At 43.4% G+C, this 21,784-nt stretch overlaps 1 protein-coding gene across 12 annotated transcripts in view; it reads left to right on the forward strand.

Annotated features, from left to right (window-relative positions):
* FOXP1 (forkhead box P1) overlaps positions 1-21,784 on the forward strand; it is a 383,077-nt gene that overhangs the window by 199,113 nt on the left and 162,180 nt on the right. For 11 of the 12 annotated variants that reach the window (XM_071813224.1, XM_071813231.1, XM_071813229.1 and 8 more), the window contains one exon: positions 18,769-18,950. In XM_071813224.1, the coding sequence (XP_071669325.1) occupies positions 18,780-18,950 (171 nt within the window). In that variant the 5' untranslated portion in view covers positions 18,769-18,779. Of the gene's footprint in view, positions 1-8,257; positions 8,359-18,768; positions 18,951-21,784 lie in introns of those variants that run through there. The other variant, XM_071813228.1, reaches the window with a different exon arrangement.

The following is a 21,784-nucleotide window of genomic DNA, read 5'->3' on the forward strand; positions in this document are numbered from 1 at the left end:
TCTTACCATACAAAGTAATATGTGGAGCGTGTAGATGCATATATACAAATGTCCACGCACACATACATTATACGCCTTTTCAAATATAACAGTCTGTGTTTTCTCACATTCAGTTCAACAAAATTAGGTTGAAGCTGTATTAATCACAGTATGTCTTACCCCTTAATTGAAGTTGCTACGTTTCTTCATCTGGACGGCTTTGGTGGGCCATGACCATCTATGGGCCATAATGTTGGTAATTAATACTTTGTGTATTTAGTGTTGTTGAAGCTGTTGGCTGTGGTGCATGAAGCTCAGACGTTGTCCATGCTGTTTCCCTTGTATCCCTCCGTGGTGGTTATCGTGGCTACGGCTCACAGGATGGTCGTGGTTGGAAACTCTGTGCAGGTCAGCAGGCTTGGGGAGTGACTTTCCTGAAGAAGCTCCTCTAGCTTTTTACCTCTACCAAAAGTACGAAGGGAAGAAATCAGTTCTGTGCTAAATCCACATCTTTAAGAGGAGGAAGGGGTACCAGTAACCTTCGCCAGTGGCAAGGAGATACAAAGGTGTGTGCAGCCCACACGTGGTCTGTGGTGGAGGAGCAGGGGAAGCACGAGTGTTGCGTTGACACCATGAGGCTGTGGCCTGACCGAGGGCTTCTCACGCTGCTTGCAAGGCCCATAGCTCGAGCCAGATGTTTTGCTGAAGCAACTTGATTAATAGTTGGACACATCAGAAGTGGGAGATTAGCATCTCTGTAATTTAAAGTATTTTCCTCCTTCTTCTCCCCCGAGTATACTGATGTTCAAGGCTGCCAAAAAGTGCCTATATAGTCTTGCCTTTTAAGTCAAAAGCATATGAGAAGGACTGGTTTAGATATTTCTAGATGCCCAGTTTGGTATATGGTATATAACCGTGGGTACATCACGCTACCTTAGCTGTTCCATATGGACATATTATGCCCATTTTGTGAGTAAGTGTCTGTGGAGCTGCTTGCACACAGATTCTTATTACTGCTTGTTGGAGTCAGAATTTTATACACTTGTCTTCCAAACCTGCGTTTCATCCAGGAAGCCCTTGAAGGCTTGCGAGACCATCACCTTTGCATATTTTGTCTGAAAAGTCTTAGCGCATAGTTCCGTGTGCCAAAAGCCACATACTATGTTTTCCTAAAAATTACGTTCAAGTTGCCAAAAAAATTGGTGGGAACTTGCAATTTCCGAGTTACAAGTTCACACGCCAACTGCGAAAGGAGAAAAGCCGACGTGCGAGGTTTTGCAGAACCCTTGATGTCTCCTTTCCGGCTGAGCTCTCATCTGGGCTCCCACCGGTTCGCGTGTGCCGGCACCAGGGCTGGCGGCTCCTTCTGCGGGTGGGCAGCCACGAGGCGCAGGCAAGCGGCAAGGGGAAAAGGAGAAAAGGGAAACTGAGATACAAACTCGGGCTTGTGAAATCATTTAAGCCGTTCCTTGGCAGGTGGGGAATGGGGCTGCTTTGGTCTTTGGAAAAATACAGGTTGGGCAAAGAGAAAGGAGCAGATCACCAGTGGAACGGGTGGTTGGTAGTGAAAAGTTCTGTCTGTCTCTGTATTTAATAAACCTTCAGGCAACAGCTATAACAGATCCCTTTGCTGCTGCCCTGCTCCCTTGCCAATTATATAAAATAAGTTTTGCACATCTTAGTTTTACATGCTTAAAGTATTCTAGGATTTAACTTTTTTATTTCATTTTAAAAGTCTTCAGTGGTTGCATGTTTGACATGATTTTGTATCCTAGATGTTATGTTATGATCTGGCACACGGAGCATTAATTCCTTTATCAGCTCTATTTCCTCTGCAGTTGTTCATTTAATTGAGTTCCTCTGTGTATTTTACAAAACAAGATGCATTCATTACAACTTGCAGACCTCAGATAGTACTGTAACATGTTTCAAAAAAATAGCACTTTTGTAGATAGTTGTGGAAGTTGGGTGTTTGGTTTATTTTTCAGATGATGGGAGGAAGCAGTAGCAGAATTCTTGCATGCATAATCAGTAGGAACTTTCCAGAAGCTCTTTATTCTAGCTATTTTCTTTTAAAGCTGTGTTTACTCTAAGAATTCAGCTGAGGCAGTTGAAATATGTGACTGCAGTGTAGAACAAAATACACTGTATGTTTTGTTACTCTCCTTGTTCTGTGTTGACTTGTGCAAACAGTTTTAATCCAAAGGAAGAGATCATACCGTCTGTGCCTGCGGTATTGTACAATCCAGTTTAGGGTGCAGATTACCCTCTTACGGCATATCCTGACAGTGAATAATCTTGTCTTGAATAGAGTGTAAATAGAGTGTATCCTTCTCTTTCACAAGCCCTTGGAGCAGGAAGCCGCACATGTTAGCTCTGCAGTGTTCAGGAGCCAGCACATCTGGGTGACCATGCACCTGCATGTGGCTGGAGATGTCCAAATACTGTCTTCAGTGTGGATTTTGGATATTAAACACGTGTTGCTGGTTGTAAATGGCTCTGCATGCTGCTGGGGATTCAACACCAGAAAGGCCATTTTCCCAAGCATGGAGCAACCTCTGCCCAGCTGGGCAGTGACGGGCCCTTCCAGACCAGGGCCAAACAGCTTATTTTGGAGAGGTCACGGCACCACGGTGCTGTTTTGTGAGGCTCTCTGTTGTGTTGGCATCATGCAAAGGAAAGGTATGGGCAACCACAGGAGTGCTCGTGATCGCCCGGTGGCGTTGGCCAAGGCAAGCTGGAGAGGGTTTGGTGTCCAGTTGCTCCTCTCTGCTGTGATCTCTCTCTCTCTCTCTCCCAGCGATCTCTGATGATGGGTCAGAGATGGGCATTGCTCTTCAGCCATGGGTGAATGGAGAAAAAGGATTAAGAGCTTGGCTTCCTGCATCCTGACTCAAAAGTAGGCATATGTGCTTTTTTTTTTTTTTGGTGAGTAGAAACAAATTGGTTTCGACAGAGCTTTTTTAGGGAGTTTTCTCAGGCACAGGATGAAATTTTGAGGTGGAAAAAATTCACACTTTTTTTTCCCCATCTATTGGGCCGGTGTGGTGAGGACCAACTGTATTTTTGGGAGCTTGGGAACCATGTGTGTCACTGTTGAGCATGTGGCTGTTGAGTAACGTCTGCATAACATACGCATCTCCTGCATGAAATGCGGTGGGATGGGATCCTTGCTCTGGGCCCAGGCTGGAGCTATTCCTGAGAAAGAAATCATCACAAAGAAACAGGGGAGGAAAGCCCATCTTCTATTCCACTTCTTCTGTTCTGTCTGATGTTAAACCGGTGTGTTGGGTACGTTCGTGTGTGTGCATTAGCTTACACACAAATGTTCATAGGCACACGTACGGTTTTTCTTCTGCACAGTGCTGGCCTCGCTGTAATCTGATAGCCAAAGCCCTTGGACAGGGCAAGGCAAGGAGACTCCATGTATTTCCACAAAAGCTTAGCTAAGTGCATTTTTGTTATTGTGTTGTGGGCCTGATTCTTGAGGGGGGTTAGATGCTCTCAGTTGTGGGTGCTCAGCATTTTTGCAAGTCACTCTCCTTAGAAGTTGGTGGTTACATTTTTTTTTTAATGAGAAAAAGCGTTTTTCCATTTGCTTCTCCATAAACTGAAACCACGAAAGAGCCCTTGCTTAGTTTTCCACACAGAAGCAAACACTGATGGGAGCATGAGAGGGACTGCAGGTCTTAGAAGGCTGTAAGCGTGTGAAAACAAGGAGTCCTAATGAACATGGTTTTGCAACTTCATTGTAGTGGGTGTGCCTTTGTTTGCAAAAAGAAACGAAAGTGCTGGAGGCCGAAGTGCTTTATTTATCCTCAGAATAGTGACGGTAGCAGTATAAACTTCCCCGGCCAGTTTTGCCAAGGTGCCCAAGACCTGCAAGTCCCTGCAGAGCCTTGGCGCTCTGCTCATTGAGCTGTAGATCCTTGCATATCCTCTCCAGAAATACCATCTTTTGCACAAGAGACCCTTCTTGGGCTCCTGAGTGCCCTTCTTAAAGGGTGGCTCGTTCACGTCACAGACTTGGTGCATTTGGGGAAGCCAGCGTGTCTTTTCCAATGGTTTGGAGATTCCCGGTTTGCCCCTTGGGTGGAGATGCAGAGCTCTATGAAGCCAGCGTTAAGCCTGGTGAAGACAAGGGGCTTGTTCCTCCTGGCACGCTGTCTTTGAGCCCCTTTGGAGTAGTCCGTGAATCCCTATGAATCTGGTGCCTGGGGGTCAAACCTCCTGCAGCCTTCTGCTTCATCCTCAGCTACCCAGTGCCCCACAGAAACACGATCCATTTTAAATAGATGCCGTTTGCAGCATCTTGGACTTGCTGGGTGAGGATGAGAAATGTTAACATAAATTCTTTAAATAACATCTAGTAGTGTTGAATGCACAGAATTATAAAACATTTTTATATTCCGAGTCTGATTTGCATCTTCACATTAAAAACTGTGGTTTTCTTTTCAGGGAATGGTTGCAAGATCTGATTTGTTTTGAAATCAAAGCTAAATTTGTGTTCTCGCATTCCTCTTTGCCCTTCATTTGACAAATTTTTCTTGTTCTATAAATACAGAATTGTAAACAAGGGCTAATCCTTAGCAACAACCTGGAAAGTTAACATTTCTCTCCAGCTCCTATTATAATTAATGCAGACACCCTGAATATGATGTGATTTACACCGGTATTCCTAAGGCCAGGAGGTACTAATATCTTGTTGAAGAACTGAGGAAAAGAACATGCTTTTGTGTTCACCATATAACATAATTGCACTGCATTTTCTTTCGTAAGAAGATGTTTAAAGATGCTTTTTACTTTACATTTGAGAAATGAAAGGCTTCTGCTTTTGCATTTGGCTGAAATTGTCTTAAATGTGTTTTCCTTCCCGCAGCAGTCAACATTGTCAAAACATTTTGCAAAGTACATTTTAATAATATGGGTTAAGACCATCATTATATTAATTTAATTCTCGGTGTAGGTAAATTCGTAAGATGCTTCCACTTTGTCAGAAAAGTTTTTCACAGTAAACATAATCTGTTTTCCCTGTGCAGAAAAGAAAGGGATAAGACAGCTGACAAAAGGATAAATCCCTTGCGTTACGTTGCTTAAATATAGCTTGAATAGTCTTTCTGTCGTGGTCCATTCTTTTAGTTTATTTAATTTTCATTTAATTTGGTTTTGTTCTATTTGTTCAGGGAGTGTTTTGTAGTGTTAATCCACGTTAGCCACATGCAGTTGAAAACTGCAACTCCCAAAAGGCTGTGATTAAAACATTATGGATGTGGCAAACCACAAATGTAACAGTAAGTTTACATTTAGATTTTCTTCATAAAATATTTTATTCAAGTTTTGTAATACCTTGGTATCGTGGTCAGCATTGCCATAAAAATTCTGTGTTATATGGAATGATACAATCTGTGAAGCATTTCCCATTATGTAGACACCATGTCTTTAAATTATAGCAATTTCTTAAGATTTTAAAGCAAAATGAGCTCTTAGAAGTGTGATTAATAGCAGGGAATGAGGCTAACACTGGGTCATCAGTGGCACTCCATTACAAAAAAGGTTGGACTAATAAAAGCATCCATCTATTTGACCAATAAAGCATTTGAATGATATGCTTATAGTTTTTATCATACTGTAGTTACTTTGTACTGAATAAACTGTGATTTTACGTGCTGGAAAAGGAGCGTGGAACAGGCAGAGCGCGGCTGAGGTGAGAGCGGTTGTCTCGAGTAGGGAAATATCAGGACTTTTATGTGGAGCTTGATGTTTTCAGAAACCTTCAGGTTGCGGTGTCTACATTTTTGAAGCTGCTGTGAAATATCTAAATCCCCCGTGACCCGTGCCTGCCTGCCCACAGTCGTTCGGTGAGGCTGGCCCTCGCTGTCCTGCCGGGAGGGGAGAAAGGAGGGTATTGTGTGCAATCATTAATTCAGAGTTAAGTCCTCGGCAGCCCCAGACATCAGAAATATTCCGCTGAAGCACAGGAAATGGGGCAGCACTTCTGTTTTCCTGGTGTGTGGACACCAACCCCGTCCTCGAGTCGCACCTTTCATCCAGCCCGCTATTATGCTGTCAGCTTGATGTATTCAAAAGCATGAGGTTGCCTGAACAATACTGCATTTGGGTTTTATTTAAATACTTGTCTTATTAGTAGGTTGTACTGATTTCATGGGTTTGAACCTTTTTTTTTTTTTAATACAACAAAAGGCTAAATGTTTTCTGAAAGAAAGAAAACAGAGGTTCTTGGCTGGCCATGGATGTCCAGGATTGTGCTGTGAAGAAAAGTACCAAATATTCTAAAACTTGTGAAAAAATGATGAGGGGGGAGGCTTCTGGCCACTGTTCTGTTTGCAGATGAAATGGCAAGGGATGGGAGGTTAGTGCCAGGGCTGGCTGTGACCTTGGATACTTCATATAACTGAAACTGGGATGCTTTCCCTCAGTGTTCGGTGGTGGTGCTGGTGCTGATTTAGAAGGCTGTGGTGAGCCAGGTAGGGGCCACTTGCAGCTGGACAAAAAAAGGACCCATGGTACAGAACGCAACTGCATCTGCCCCCGTCCAACTAGAGCAACGTCTTATAATGCTTATTTTACATAGGAGAGGGATGAAGTGACTTCTGGAGGTCACACAGGGGGATTGTGTCAGGGCAGGAATGTAACCCAGAGCCCTGGATTAACCCTTTACCGATAGGAGCATCTATCTGGTCGCCGTGTACTTCAGATCTTTCCCCAAATCTGTGTTCAGGATAGGGAAGCTACAAGAAACTTCCCTGGAGGGGTGTTGCAACAGTCAACTTCTTGAGCATTATGGGTATGACAGATGTGAAAGAAAAGGTTTTCTGGAAGGAGGCAAACCCTGGGGACTTTGTGTTTGGATAACTGTGAGGACTGATGTCAGAGTGCCTTGGTGCCAAGAGGTGGACATCGGGTGGGGAGCAGCTGCGGACTAGGGGTTTTGGTTGTCAGAACACGCCTGGCCCACCTTGGGAGAACAAAAAGGAGCTGGGGAGATCTTCAGAGATCAGAGAATGTTGATGGCAGGCAGAAGCAAGAAGGTCGAGGATGGGAAGAGGGCAAGGCGGAGGAAGCGGGCTGGTCCGTGCCTTGCCGCGCCAGCCTCGCGTGTCGCTGCGTGCAGAGAGCGACAGGGCAGGGAGCTGCCGTGGGCATGGATGGACGTGTGTGAAATCACACTTGTGCGTGGTCAGACTGGGCAGATCAAATTGTGTAGAAACCTGTCATTTTGCTTGTTTGTTCTGGGGGGAAGTGAAGATTTTGCAGCCCACCTTCTTTTCAGTTGCTGATTTTTATTTTTTTTTTTTTTTTTTTTAATGCAAATAGATCTTTTGCATCAGTGGTTTGGCCGGTAAATCTTGTTTTGTAAAACACTTTCAAGTGTTTTCAACTCCTTTTTTTTTTTACCCTTTTTATCGTAACAGATGCACAGCTATGTATTTTCCCCAGCTGCCTGTTGTCTTGAAGTTGCACAGAAAGACTGCAAAGGCTTTTTGTTTGTTGTTGTTGAAGGGGAGGAAAAAACCCTCGATCCACAGAAGAGTTAACAGGATTTCACTTGATCTGCTCGTTTATGCAATGAGTAATGCGAGGTTGGTAACAGCAAATTGTTGTTTATAAGCAAACATGGCACTGTGTAAACAAGAAGGCCTGGTCCCCAACTGGTTTGATTTCATGGTGGTCAGCAGCTGATGCATGTAACGTACAACCTTTCTGCTTCTCGAAATGTCAGAAGAATGACTATTTGTTTGTCTTGAGTTCTTCCCAGCTGTTTACTCTGTAATGCATTTGCCTCAACCTTGATTCCCTAAGAGTGGCCCCTTTCTCCTCCCTGCTCTGTTTACATTAGTCCTGCCCCGAGTGTCACCTATGAAATCTGTTGATTATTCCACCTGGTTAATGTTAAATTGCTCTTGCAAGATGATGTGTTTGTTCATAAACACAAATGCTGGGCCCCTTGTTTACTGTACCCATGGCAGCAATCAGTTATTAAACAAATATTGCTTTGTTTGCGGGTGTGAGCAGCAGTTTATCCTGCAAGGTCTGGAAAAAAAACCTTTAAATGCTGGGATTTTGATAAAGGAGAAAAAGGGGAGCTTGTCCCTGGAATGTGGCTGAAACTCACTTTGGTTTGCTTTGCTTATCTTTAACTTGGGTGAAGGGGCTAGAAAGATTAGCAAGTTGTTTGGTTTTTCCAAGAGATTTCCTTAGTGTAATGATATCTATCCAGTTGTTTGCTTTTTTCAGAAGGGAGAGAGCACTCCTGCAAGACGACTAGCACAGCGGTAGACGGCTGATGGCTAGAAAATCCTGCATGGAGCAAACAAGGAGTTAGAAGGTCTAGGACAAAGATATAGGGCTATGAACCAGGTAATCACCCCAAAAGTCCAGCCTTGCTTTCTGTGTCAGCGTTTGGTAGGGGCTTTTTGGTTTCTCTCTTTTCTTATGTCTGATTTTAATTGATGCATGTGCCCTCAATGGAGCTGGAAGGGCAAAGCTTTCGCTTTTATTTCTGAGGAGATCTGAGGAAAATCTCTGTTTTAGAAGCAGAGCCATTTGAATGGAGAGAAAATACCAAATTTAAAAATGCGCTCTGTCACTCCTCCTCCTGCGAGTGAGATGACAGAGCTGCTTTTCTTCTTTTTATAGCTGGAAAACTGCATTCACGTCTGCTAATTTCTGTATGCTGGCTGTTTGTTGTTTGGTTTCTGGGAGTCCTAATTACAGAGAGCCATCCTGGCAGTTGTTGCTTTTGGGTTGTTTTGCAAATGAGCAAGAAAACCTCACACCATCTTTGTTTTTCAAAATTATTGTTTGTTATTGTTTCTGAATGGGGCTCGGATTTCAAATGCCAGGCAGGACCTGTTAGCACTAACAGTAAATTGTTGGGGCTTCTCACACAAAGGGAGTAAATAAACCCTCTTAGAGTGACCTTGGGAAGAAAAGTTAACTATTTTTGTATGAAGGTGGTGTCTGTTTCTTTGAATGTGTGTTAATACGTTAAAATATCTTGACTATGGATTTGGAAGAAGTTTTTGAAGGATAACATTAAATAATTGTCGTTTTCATCCCTTGGAATAGCACACAACAAAATATGCATAAAAATGTGATATTTTGTATTTAGTAGCTTGTACCAGTGGTCCATACATACTGTTCATTTTGGCTACTGGAGCAGTGTCGGGGCTGGAGGGGAAGCAAGAGGTACCTGAAGGGTGGAAGTGGAGCAGCCGGTCATTAATTGACTGGTGTTGCTGCAATTAATTAAACTTTTGCTGCGTTAAACTAAGTGAAAATAGTGAAGTGAAAATTGTCTTGTGCAGAAGCATTGCAGAGTTGCACCTGGCTTTGAGGTGGTTTTTGACTTCTGAAGGCTGGTAGAGACTTTAGAAACGCTTTAATGGAGATATGCGCGGAGGGTGGGAGTCTAATTCATCTACAGCCAGCACTTAATCTTGCGAGGTTTGATACCATCTCATTGTAGCGGTGCTGCCGCTGCCTAGCATAAACTAAACCATATTTACTCAATGCGACTTTGGTCTTTTACTTGGTTGAACAGTCTGCTGTTTTTCTGCGAGGGAGACTGCAAGAGTTTCTGTTGCAGGCTCACAGCAGCATGCATACAAACACATAAGCCCTAGGCTGTGAGAGCAGCTCTGCAGTTTCTGTTCCTGTGTGACCCGAGCCCACGGGGAGCCCTGCACTGCTGTGCCTGGGCTGGGGAGCAGGTGGGTTCCCCCAAGACAGCGGCGCCAAGGCCGCTCTCTGCAGCCACTCTGGGCCTCGCTGTGCTGCCCTTACGTGTCCCTCCTTCTGGAGGAGCTTTTCCTGTTGTGGGGATGGTGCCCATGTCCATACGGCGGTAATCGCAGAGCCGTATGGTACAATGAAGTATGGCTTCTTGTTTGGTTTGGGTTTTACTTGCTGCGCACTGTTCCTTTCCTTCCAAATAAACGATGATGCCAGTGGTGGTAAGGATGATTTCTGTCAAGCTCACAGCTGAAAGACAGCTCTCCCCAAGAGAGGGGAAGGAACCTCACTCTGCCGATGATGGTATGTAAATCATTACCTCATATTTGCCAGTCGCTTGGAAGTGGCCCAGCTCTAGAGCTTTTATGCAGCTATGGCATGAGCTTCATGCTGAATATGGATTTTAATAGCTGTCAAGCTGAGAGGCATAGATTGAGATAGAGCTGGGTTTGCCAAGGGGATTTGTTTATCCAAGGTGAGACTGGGAGTAACTTCTGTGCAAATCTGTAGCATGAGGGGAGGATGTAAAAAGCTCGTTCAGGGAAATAAAAGCCTGATGCTTTGGGTCTTACCTCAAGGAAAGGAATGAGACCTATTACCGTCACAGGTTGGTATGTTCTGGTGTATTAGGTTTTCGTGGGGACCAGCTCTAGCTCTTTTGAACAGAGCAAATGGCAAAATTTTAAGGTCTGTTTCAGTTAATTTTCCGTGGATTTGCTTGTTCTGTGTTCTTAGTGTTTGTGGTCAGCAACACCCGCAGCAGAAGAGATTTCCTTAGGGGGGTAACTGCAGTGACTGATTCCCTAAGAAGTTAAGTTGCTTGACCGTGATTTCACAATAAGTCAGTGTGGCACAAGTGGGATTAGGCTTCTGACTCTCCTTCCCTTCTCCTCACCACAGCTGTCTTAAATTTCATCTGCTGTGGAGCATCCATCAGCCTTTCACTGGGCTGCCTCCGAATGATTTCAGGTTCCCATGGCCCTCACAATACATGCTGCTGCTGGAAAGAAGTAACCCACACAGGGCGAGCCGTGCATGCAAACAATGAAAGAGGTTGTGCTGCTGTATACAGTTAAGGAATTAAGAAGTTGTGGCAGACTGCATCTAGACAGAAGTAGGTGAAGCTGCTATTCTGGAGATTTGAAGGTGGCGAGTGGACTTAAAAACCCTGGTAGAGGTTGAGGTTGTTGGAACTTGAGCTTCTCACAGGTGTGACCCTCAGGGAGGAAGTAAGGCAGCCAGTGTCCTTCTGTTGGCCGAGGTGATGTGCTCAAGCACTTTAGGAAAGCACTGGCTTGTCACTCACAGCTTCACATTTTCCTCCTCTTTGTTCCTTTCTTACCTCACTCCCCTCCCCATGGCTCTGCACCCCCAGGTAGCTTTTCCCCAGTGTCGGGAGGGCAGGGAGGGGCACAGCCCTGTGTGAGCCAGGGGATGTTCTGAGAGCAGTGGGGTTTGTTTCCCTTCCCTGGGGAAGCTCAGCACGTCACTTCTGTGACACGCTCAGCCTCCTCCAAACCACAGCCTGGGACAAGTCCAGCGAGAGGAGAGCGCCAGGGCTGCTTCTGGGCCACGCGGGAAAGCTGAGGATGCGCTGCGGATAATCCCGTTCCTTCTGGAGCCTTTATTTCCTAGGCACTAAATGAAATTTCAGATTTTAGATACGTCTAGACATATACAGTGCACGATAAAGTTGATAATACATTAATCACTTTTAACAACAGGTAATATGCATAATTTATGGTGTTACAGTGCTATCTTTTTTGATATTTATGATGGATAATGCTCAGTTTTTGCCCTCATATTACTGCTTTAAATTATACCACAAGAAAATTAATGAGAAAGTAGATTTATGGGTTTCATTTGTTTGTCAATTCGGAAATTAATTGGGTGTTAATTTTAGCCGTCCCTCATCAGACCAGGTCTTTAGTATGTGTGCATTACTTTGCATTCATTGAAGCCTACCTCCCATTTACTGTGGGTCACTAGCTTTGCATACATTAAAATAGCCCTCAGGCTCATTCTCTTGATTACTTTTTGAACTGCTATGCATTAGAAAATTTACGCCTTTCTGTTATAATTATGAAAATTCGCTATTGGAAGATGGTGCTTGCATAACAGCAAGTATACAGTCTTGCTCAGCAATGTAAGATCATATAGCAAATCCCAATACGTTTTTGTTCTAATCCTAGAAAACAGCACTCTCAACAATCTTTGTTGTGCGAGTTTCATCCTTTGAAATTTCAAGGATCCATTTTGATGCATTGAATTACCTCTTTAAGCTGAGGAAATATCAAAGGATTTCACCTCGTTGCTGTCTCTTTGTTTCCTCTTTCCACACATCCCGTACGTGTTCCTCGCTTGCCTTGCTCCGGGTTTGCCTCTCCTCCGCCAAACGCTGCTGTCAGACGTGACTCAGCATCACTTTTCAGGACAGCGGAGCCCAGCTCGCTTCCATTCCTTGCTATTTTGGTTGATTCTTAAAGATCATCCTTAATTGCTCTTTGGATCCCCTTCTCCTTTCTCATACTCATGCACAATTCAGCAACCACCAGTGCTGTGTAGGCGAGTGGCCTTCAAAGGGGTAAGCATGAAGTTTTATCCAAAAAGTACCCTAATGTACCGACAGTTGATCTATAGTTAGTTAGTACATAATTATACCTAAAATACACCCTGTCAGCAGGATAAATGACGGCTACTGAAAACTCTAAAAGCATGACGGGTATTCACCCATCTGCAATGACGAGAGCGGAGGGGTTTGTAAGTTGAGAAAGGCTGGGAAGTTCAGCGAGATCTTATTTAGTTAAATCGTGCCATATGTTGGGATGGCTCTTTCTAATAGTCATGCTAACCGCAAGCACTGACAGAGAGAAGTCATCTGGTCCACCTGGCTAGTTTGGACTCCCCTCCCCGGCGTTATTTCTGTACTTCAAGCGCGGTGGCAGCCCTCGAGCTGCTCATGTGAAGCTGGCTGATTCACAGTTAATTGTGACATGGTGTAATTTAGTAAATGAGCAGCTGAACATCTGTACGCCTTCCCCCACGGTAGATCAAAGCCTTACCTTACACAAGGCTTTTAATTTCCACCAGTGAATCCTTTTACTGAACTCATGGATGATGGGATGGTGCTGCTGGCCACCTCATCGACCTAGGGCCAGGGTGTCAGCTGCAGGAGATGGGTGTTTCGGCATCGGCCGGGGACCGTCGAAGCGTGTTCCTGCAGAAATTCAGAAGTGGTGGTGGAATGTGGAGCCCGAGGCACTTTCCCCCTGCAGGGCACTTGCTCCAAAGGTACTGAGACTAACAGGGGACCACTGTGAGTTGGGCCGTGGTCTCCTGGGAAAGCCATCATGGTCCTCCTTGGTAAACAGGCAGTGCCCAGAGCGCCAGGCTGCTTCTGTGGTGCTTTGGTACCTGTGCTGGGTTGATCTAGATGCATTGGTGACTGATGTAAGAAGCAGCTTTGCTCCTGCTTCATCCTTTGCCTTGCCAACCGTGCTCTGGAGTGCCTTTCATTTTCAAGAGACAAAATCCTGCCTTTGCGGTGTTGCATTGCCATGAAATGCTTGTAAACGTTGTTTGGAGGTGTTTTTAGAGTTCTAGAGAGAAGCGCTCTAAAACTAGTCCTGAGCTTGCGTTGGGAAACTGCTTGCAACAAATAGGTAAAATGTTTACTTCCAAACTGTGCGTGTATGGATAGTATGCCTGCTGGAGAACTTAGGACTAGATCTGGTCATTTGATCACTTGTTTAAAACGGATTTTAGCATTAACTTTTCTGTCCTTAAAAGTAGAAATATATTCTATAAATCTGTGTTGTGTTTAATTTACATGTCCTTTCACGGCTGGGCCAAGTTTAAAGAAGGGCATTTATTCTGCTTCATATAAATAATTGATCAGCCAAGTTAATTTACTTCTGCCTGACTTGGTCCACCTTAATTAACTGCCCTGGAATAAAGACTGAACTTTTTGTTAGCTTAAAATCTTGCACAAATGTGGCAAAGAAGGGATGTGTTATGACAACATTTTTGCTCTAGCAGTGTTCCCAGGGGACAGAAATGTCGAATGATCTTTATGTGCATATATATACTTGTAAACACCTTGAAGTACTAATAGCCAAAATAAAATTGTCAGCTTTGGAAGTAACTTTGAAACACGCAGGCTGCGTCCTGGATGTGTAGTCCAGCCAGGGTCTGGAAACATATTAAAACAAAGATTTTAAGGCCTAGAAGAGCCCAGGGATAGTTTTATTTAAAGGTGATGAGATGCTTAAAGATGTAGATTGGTGCTTATTCAGGAGTCTTAAAAACGTCTCGCCAGATGCCTCTGTGTATGGCGAGGCATCTAAATACATCTGAATATCAGTCCCTTAGTCTTTCAGACTTGCAGTGGGTCCTTATTCTGATGAGTGCTTCGGTCAGTAAATCCTCCCTCATGCTGGCATTAAACAATGCTGCTTAGTCTTTAGAAACTACAGTAGTAGAAGACTTGCAGAAATTGCACACTTCAGTGCCCATCTCCTGCCTACTAATCTCCATGCTTAACATTGCTCATCTGAATAGTCCAGTAGAGCTGAGAGATGTGTATCTGCAGCATCTGGTCTTTGTGATGCTATGGACCTCATCTTTTATTTTTTAATGGATTAGCACAGAGCATTTTTAAAATTAGGATTCCTTCAGGTTCTGTCATTTTTAGTTCAAAACACTGACACCAGGGTCCTCAGAAAGATAATTTTGATTCAGCACAAGACCACATCTGACCTATGTTTTCTCAATTTTGAACATTCTCTTAAGAAATTAGCTGTCCAAGTCATCTGGAGGATGATTAGCTGTTGTCCTCCTGTTGACGGAGTGCCTTGCTTGGATTTTACACCACTGAAATTTTGCCCCCTTACCTTGAACGTAACGTATTAACTAATGAGATGGGCCAAACTGCATGGTTTTGGCTTTGTATTTGGCTGTGCATCAAAGCTAGAAAAGGTTTTGTGCAGATTAAGATAGGAATCTTGAGAAACTGATCACCATTGTGAGGTTTTTAAACCAAGCTGACATGAAGTCGTATAAGAACAGTCCTTTTATTATGTCGTCCTTGATTCCAGGATAAAATTTTACAAGTTGTTCAAACTGCAGCTTAGCTTTGGTCTGTTCACAGGGGAAAAACATCTTGTGGTACCTTTAATAATATTAAGAGTCATTCTCTGTCCCTCCTAACATGAAATACCATGGTATAATATTTTTATTTAAAAAAAAAGGTGCTTATACTGATAATAACCCATCTATTTTAATCTGTAAAAATACATTTTCCTTTCCAGAATTGATATGGACATGCTCTTTTGCCATTAATTTTAAGCCAGAACATGGTATCTTGTGTGTCATGGAAGCTTTTGTGGGATACTGTATTTCCTATAATAAATCCTTGTGCATAACAGCTTCTTCAGCACTATTCTGGTTACTTAGGGCTGTATTCAGACCAGAATCACAGTTTGTGGTACTGGACCTGAAGCTACAGTTCAGTTCCCGCAGAACCCAATCATGTTGCACAAAGTCAACCTTGCTTTCCTTTTTTTTTTCACAGTTTTGAATGACAGACTTCACTAATAGGCTTCTGTAAGGCCTGCTCCTCTGTGCTGAGGAGAGACAATTATCTGAGCCATCCTCAGTGTACTATCACCTCAGCTCATTTAGGTGTGCTCAAAAAGACAAATAATAATCATTCTTGCAGAAAGCTCTTGCAGGTTGATTTTCATGACATGACGCTTAATGATCAAACCAAACTGTGATTATTTATGTCAGCTCACATTTGACTACGGTGAAGAAATAAACAGTTTTATCTTTTCTCCCCTGAAAATCCTCTTTTTTATTGGAGGTGTTTTAGCAAAGTGGATTTGTTTTGTGTTGGTGTCCAGTTGAAGTTATATTGAAGTTGACTGCCCACGAATGGGTGTTTTCAAAACAAACTTTACTCAGAGTTTTTCACTTCTGCTTGTAGAGTCTAAGCATCACGATTTTCTTTTACCCTTTTTGATGTTCTCTTTACAAACTCCATTTCCTCGATAGCTGCTGCCAGTTCTGCTGGATACACGGTCTGCGGGGTGGCGTGGCCGGTGCAGAGGCTGGGGCCATCTGGTAACTTTGCTGGTAACTTTGAAAGGTAAAATGGAGCATGAAGTTTCTCGTGGAGAAGCTTCTCGAGAGCTCAGTGATCTTTTTGTGACCAAATACTATAAATAATCCATCTTTTTCTAAGTCCTGTAGGTTGGAAAAATTGTAGCAATCTGTACTGTTGTTTCTTTCCAGGTGCATTTTGCCAACCTAGAGACAAGAAATAATTTCTTGACCAGTTTGGTTGTGAGTTATTTTCTGTGTCCTGAAGATGTTTCGCTCAGAGGGCAAGCCAACAAATCGTGACCAGGCCATGATAGATCTGCTCCTCAGTGGTGCACATTCCTCTTCCTGCTGTCAGAAGCATCTGGGAGCTTTGGTGGCTGCTGTCTCTGACCGTCCTTAGTATTTTATACAAGTTCTTGCTTCCAGTCAGCTTGTTGCATAAGAAGTGTTGGAGAATTGCATGTCCTTCTTTACTGCTTGGGCACGTTGGCTTTAGCATCTTGTTGGCCATGATATCTGCTTGGAGACACTTTCCACCAGTCCTTCCTCCATCGGCTGTGATCTGTGGTGCAGATGTGCCACCCGTCACTTGCCATTGTGCATCACAACAGTCCATAAGTGTCTCCTGGGTTCAGCCTGCTCACCTGATCTTCCATGGTGGTCATTCTTGTCCAGATCTTCTGCTGAGGTAAATTGATGTAATGCTCTATTTTCTCCAGTTGAGGCTTGACCCAAATTTGGATGGACTCAGAAAACTATTACATGTATCCGTTCCTTTTGATTTATCTCTGGTTAAAAGAGGTGTGTCCTTTTGAGTAGTGTGGCATATAAAACTTGCACGGGATACCATTTGAGTGATGTCTGAGCTGTCTGGAGACTCATTCCTGTCTGTTCTTCCAGAGTCGTACAGTCGCTGTCTCATGTGTAATCCAGCCTCGCGTGTTAGGTGTAAACACTTACTTAGGCCTTACCATGCTTGTGGGCTTTCCTTACAGTTCCAAAAATAAAAAACATGGTGTTCTTAGTATATGTCAGAGCAGGATCATGTTAAAACCCAAAAACATTTGCTACTGGCATTGGGAAAGCTGTAGGTTTCACAAGGGAGGTGACAGAAGCTTCATAATAAGCCTCCAGGCCCTTTTGTCCGCTTACATAATTTGAAGATCTCACAGAGCGGATTTGAAAGTTTCCATAGACAAGAACATTTGAATCTGTCCTAGCACCGTTTGGGTGCCTGGGTAGCCATCAGCACGAATAGATCCTGTCATGATGGGAACTGGATCCAGCTAACGAGTGGTTCATCCACCCCAAATGTGAATCGGTGAGAAGTGCTGATGCCAGAGCATGGCGGTGACAAAGCCTCGTTAGTCAGCTGCCTCTCAGTTATGACGTTTTGATTATCAGCCGTATGGATCACCATTATGAACGTCTGAAGCTACCAAAGGACTGAGAGACTTGGTGTCAGTGGGCTGGGCAGGAGTTCATCATGCGGGATCTGGCTCTGAGTGTCACCTGTGGCCAGCGTACACCCAGGAGCTGGCGCTGGAAGGAGAAATTGCCATCTCCAGCTGGTACCGCACCTTGGGCGGCCGGAGGCTCCCAATTACATATGTCTGCAGTTCCTGGGGAAGAGTTTGCCCCTGGTATTTTACCGTTGAAGTACGTTACTTTCTCTCACCCTTTCTGATGGGTATTTTCCCTTATGTGATGGAAGAGATTTTTTTTCTTCCTTTTGATTTGGGGTAGCTGCTGAATTCAAACAGATTCTTCCTTAAATATAAACCATCTTACTTTCGGGGTGAACTACCCTACACAGAAGCATTTGGCTGATGTTCAGGTGGTGAGTTACTGCTCCGAGCAAGCAGCTTGGCTCACTGGACCCGTCTGCCCCTGGGTGAGCGGGAGAGGAGGAGCATGAAGGGAGAGATGGGCTGGCGGAAGCAAAGCGGGTTAATAACATTTAAATTTGGGAACTTGGGGCCTTGCAGGTAGAAATATCTATAAAACAACTCATCGAAATATGTCAAAGGTAGAGGCTCGCAGCTGAAAACGTGCATGCTTTGGGGGTCTTGTACAAAAATACTGATAGTTGGTTCCCAAAGATGTGTAAATCCCAGGAGATCTGGGGTAAGCAAGAACCTCATCCTCAGTGTGGGACCTGTGACCCGCGGACACAGTTGATGAGCACAGTGTTGTGAAGCACCCAGGGACAGATGTCCACCAAGAGTCGAGAGGGCTGGTTATGAATTGCTGGGGCTACTAAGGTGTTGTTTAGCCAGATAACGTGGGAGGCTCTTCACAGTAAAGCCATAGTGCGTCCAAAGCCAGACTAAATCCGCAGCCAAGAAATTTGCCAAAAAGACTTAATTCTCTGAGCAGTTGAAGCAGTTTGCCCCAAACAAAAACCGATGGTGTCCAGCACGTCCCAGACTCAGCTGGATTGCTTCAGAATAACAAAAGGTGCTAATTTAGCCATATCATGATGTGAATGGAGACTGCAATACTGAATGCTTTGCTTCATCTACCTGCCCCCACGTACTGCATATCAGGATTTTGATATTGTCCATCATCTGTTGCAAAGAGTGACTCATCCGTTTGAAAGGAAAGCATCCAGATGTAACTAGAGAGATTTAATTATGGATTCTGTGTGTTCGTTCAAAAATATTTTTTTTTCTCTAAGGGAAAAAAGATGTTGAGCAAATAATACTATATTTAGAACAGAACTAACTTAGTAAAATTATAGCTGTACCAACAGATAAATAAACATCAAGTAGTAGCATGAACCATTAATGAAAGATAAATCGTATGAAGGGAAATGACAAATGTTTACAGTTTTGGCAGGATTTAAAACAAGGCATGTCTCCTTATATACAGCAACTGTTTTAACAGCTGCCTTTTTTTTTTTTCCCCTCCCCTAAATTATTTCAGGTTTTTGAGTCATGATGCAAGAATCTGGGACTGAGACAAAAAGTAATGGTTCAGCCATTCAGAATGGAGCGAGCGGTGGCAACCATTTACTAGAGTGCAGCCTGCGGGAAGTGCGATCAAACGGCGAGACACCTTCAGTTGAAATTGGGGCTGCAGATTTAGCACATCTTCAGCAACAGCAGGTACTGTAAGACACATTACAAGTTTCCTACTTACAGGAAAAGCATGAAGCATTTAACCTCCCCTCCCAAACCCTTTGTATTTGCCAGTCAGAGGATGCTTTTAGGACTTGCCTATGTTATTCTGTGCATTTTTTTGTCCGTCAGGGATTGCAGTTGTTAATGTAAAGGGAAATATTGGACTTGTCTTCCAGGGCTCTTTTTTAATCATTCCCTGGAAATACCCAAAGATCAGGGCTTGTTTCCAGTGCTTGAGTGCGTTGAGTCTGGTGGCAGTGATTGGGTGAACCGCTGTATACAAATAACTGGTTTCCAAAAAATGTCGCTCTGTGGAAAATACACTAAGGTTAAGTTTTGTTTTTGCAACAAATTTTGATATAACCTAGCAACCTCTATCAACAGAATGTTTTCTATTAGTGAAAAAGGCTGCGGAGGTATCTGCTGTGGTAAAACGTTAGAGTAAATAAATAAATACATCCTGTGTCAGTGCTCCTCAATTCGGAAGAATCAGAACCAAATTGTGTGTTCTGCCTTTGTATTTTAATTAGCGTATTTTCTGGGAAGTGACCAAGTTCACCCGTGTAAATTATCTGCGTAACACATTTTGTCTTTTTCTTTTCTCTGATAAAATTTTGAAACCCTTTGAGGAAATTTTTCACCAAAGTGCTGGGCATGTTTCATTGACGCGTTTGGGAACAAAGGCTTCGGCAGAGCCATGGTGAATACACTTAGTCCTAACCTCCACTTTCTCTAATGCAATAAGCATTCTTAAAACCTTTTAAATAAGCGATTGGCAGCTGGTTAAGACTCCGCTAAGCGTACAGTGATCTTTTTAGCAGGTTGTTGTGGAGAGCAAAAAATCCGCACTCAAAACCAAAGCAAACTGAAGGCCTGCAGAGGAGCAGGGGACCCCATTTGCCAACCTGAGACAGCTGCCATAATTAAACTTCAAGTCAGAAAAATGGATGATGCTAAATGCATAAACTTTGGTTGTTTCAATAATTTTCATCCTACAGGTTTTTACTTGAAGTGAGAATACCATCAGTGAGAAAATCACAGCCATGCTGAATTCATTACTGCAGTAGTCACACAAAACCACGGATAAAATTTCAATAACTGCAGGCCACAGTTGAGTAAACAGTTGCACTGAAACTTAATTCCTGTTGACTTTTCCCTCATTCTTCGCCAGGGGCACATTCTGATTCGTAGTGCAAAGACAACAGGGGTTACAGCTTTGATTAATATAGGACAGTAGAAGAGGAGTGGAACGGTAAAATATGTTCGACACAAAGGTCTGGTCTTAAAAAGGCTTCGTATCAGAATGAATTAATTACGCTGCGTTTTCCATAGGAGCACTATGGAATTTTCCAGTGCTGCTTTGTGTGCAGGGAAACAGAGGGGGGGTCGCGCGAACATGCACATGTGCACACCATAGACCAGAACTGCTCGGACCTCTGTCCCTTCGCTCCTACCCCGGTACCAAACATCCCTGCGGCGCCTTGTACCAGAGCCTCTCCGTAGCCATCGGAGGGCTCTTGGCGCCTCCGGTAAGGTGGTTATCTCCCGTGTAGTGGGTTGTTCCATTCAACAGCCGCCCGTTCGGTCAGTTAAGGAGTGGCACCGATTCATTCCTACGCGGGTCCTCCAGCCCTCCCCAAATGGTGCCCGGCACAGACCCAAGTGCCGCCAGCCCCCCGGGCATGGGGATGGGGGCAGGACTGCAGGCTCAGATTTTAGCGTGCAGTTTATTTATCTTCTGCCAGTACGATAAACGTGGTCAGGGCACTTGCTTTTCTCCAAGTTCTTAAAAGACCTTCATGTTCTATGTTTGAATTCTGCTGTTAATTGATTTTGATGACTAACTTCACCATGGAGTTTATCTTTTAAAAAAAGAAGTTGATTGCAAAGTTTAAAATGGTTATTAGGAAAAAAAAAAGAAGACCTGATAACAACAACAGGGTAATCAGAGCTAGCATAAAAATATCAATCTTTGTGTTTTGAAAATATTTTTAAATAGTGAAAAGAAGAAAAACTTGTTGTTTTCAGACAGCTAATGCAAGCATTTACAGATACACATACAACATGGAGCATAATGTTTAGATGTTTCTCTGTATACAACATATGCTCTCAGGTCACTTAACAGAATGCGTTCTCCAAAACGCTTCGTCAATACAAATGAATGAGTTTTGAATTAAACAGATATTTTTTTAAGAGCATTTCATTCAAATCTTTTCTTTTTGCCACCTGGCACTTGTTTTATCTGAAAAAAAATAATCGTCAGCGGGTAGTTTGAGCTTTGCTGTTGTGGGTAGTTGTGTGTTCCCGTGATGAGTGGGGCTGAGCGGTGAAACCTGGATGTACAACGGTTTGGGTAAAGCATCTGTGCTGGATTTTGGCTCGGTATTTTTTTTTTTTTTGGTGGAATTTATGAATGTATAAGGACTACTAGCTTTGTTGCTATGAGAAAGGGAAGCAGAAATGCTTCAGATTTTTTAGGAAGTTTTAATGGGTTTACAAACTTGTAAATATCTTACCATGGAAAAATACAGAGCACCACAGATGTTCAGGTTTGACGGAACAGTGTATGGTATGAGCAGTCTTGTAGTGCAGGGAGGACTCGTAGGATAAGTTTTATGCTTTCCTCGTCATCTTAGGGTGATTCTGCCATGCAAGGAGGCAGTGTGATGCTAAATGATTTTAGCATTAGCAATCTTGTAAAATGTATTGTTAAGCTGGGAGTAGCAAATGTGGGGATAAGTTCTGCTGCGTATAATAAAACCAAATAACTCCAGCTGATGATGATAATTTGTAATCATGAAGTAAGATACTTTTCAGTG

Source organism: Patagioenas fasciata, chromosome 10 (genome assembly GCF_037038585.1).
Source record: "Patagioenas fasciata isolate bPatFas1 chromosome 10, bPatFas1.hap1, whole genome shotgun sequence".
NCBI lineage: Eukaryota > Metazoa > Chordata > Aves > Columbiformes > Columbidae > Patagioenas > Patagioenas fasciata.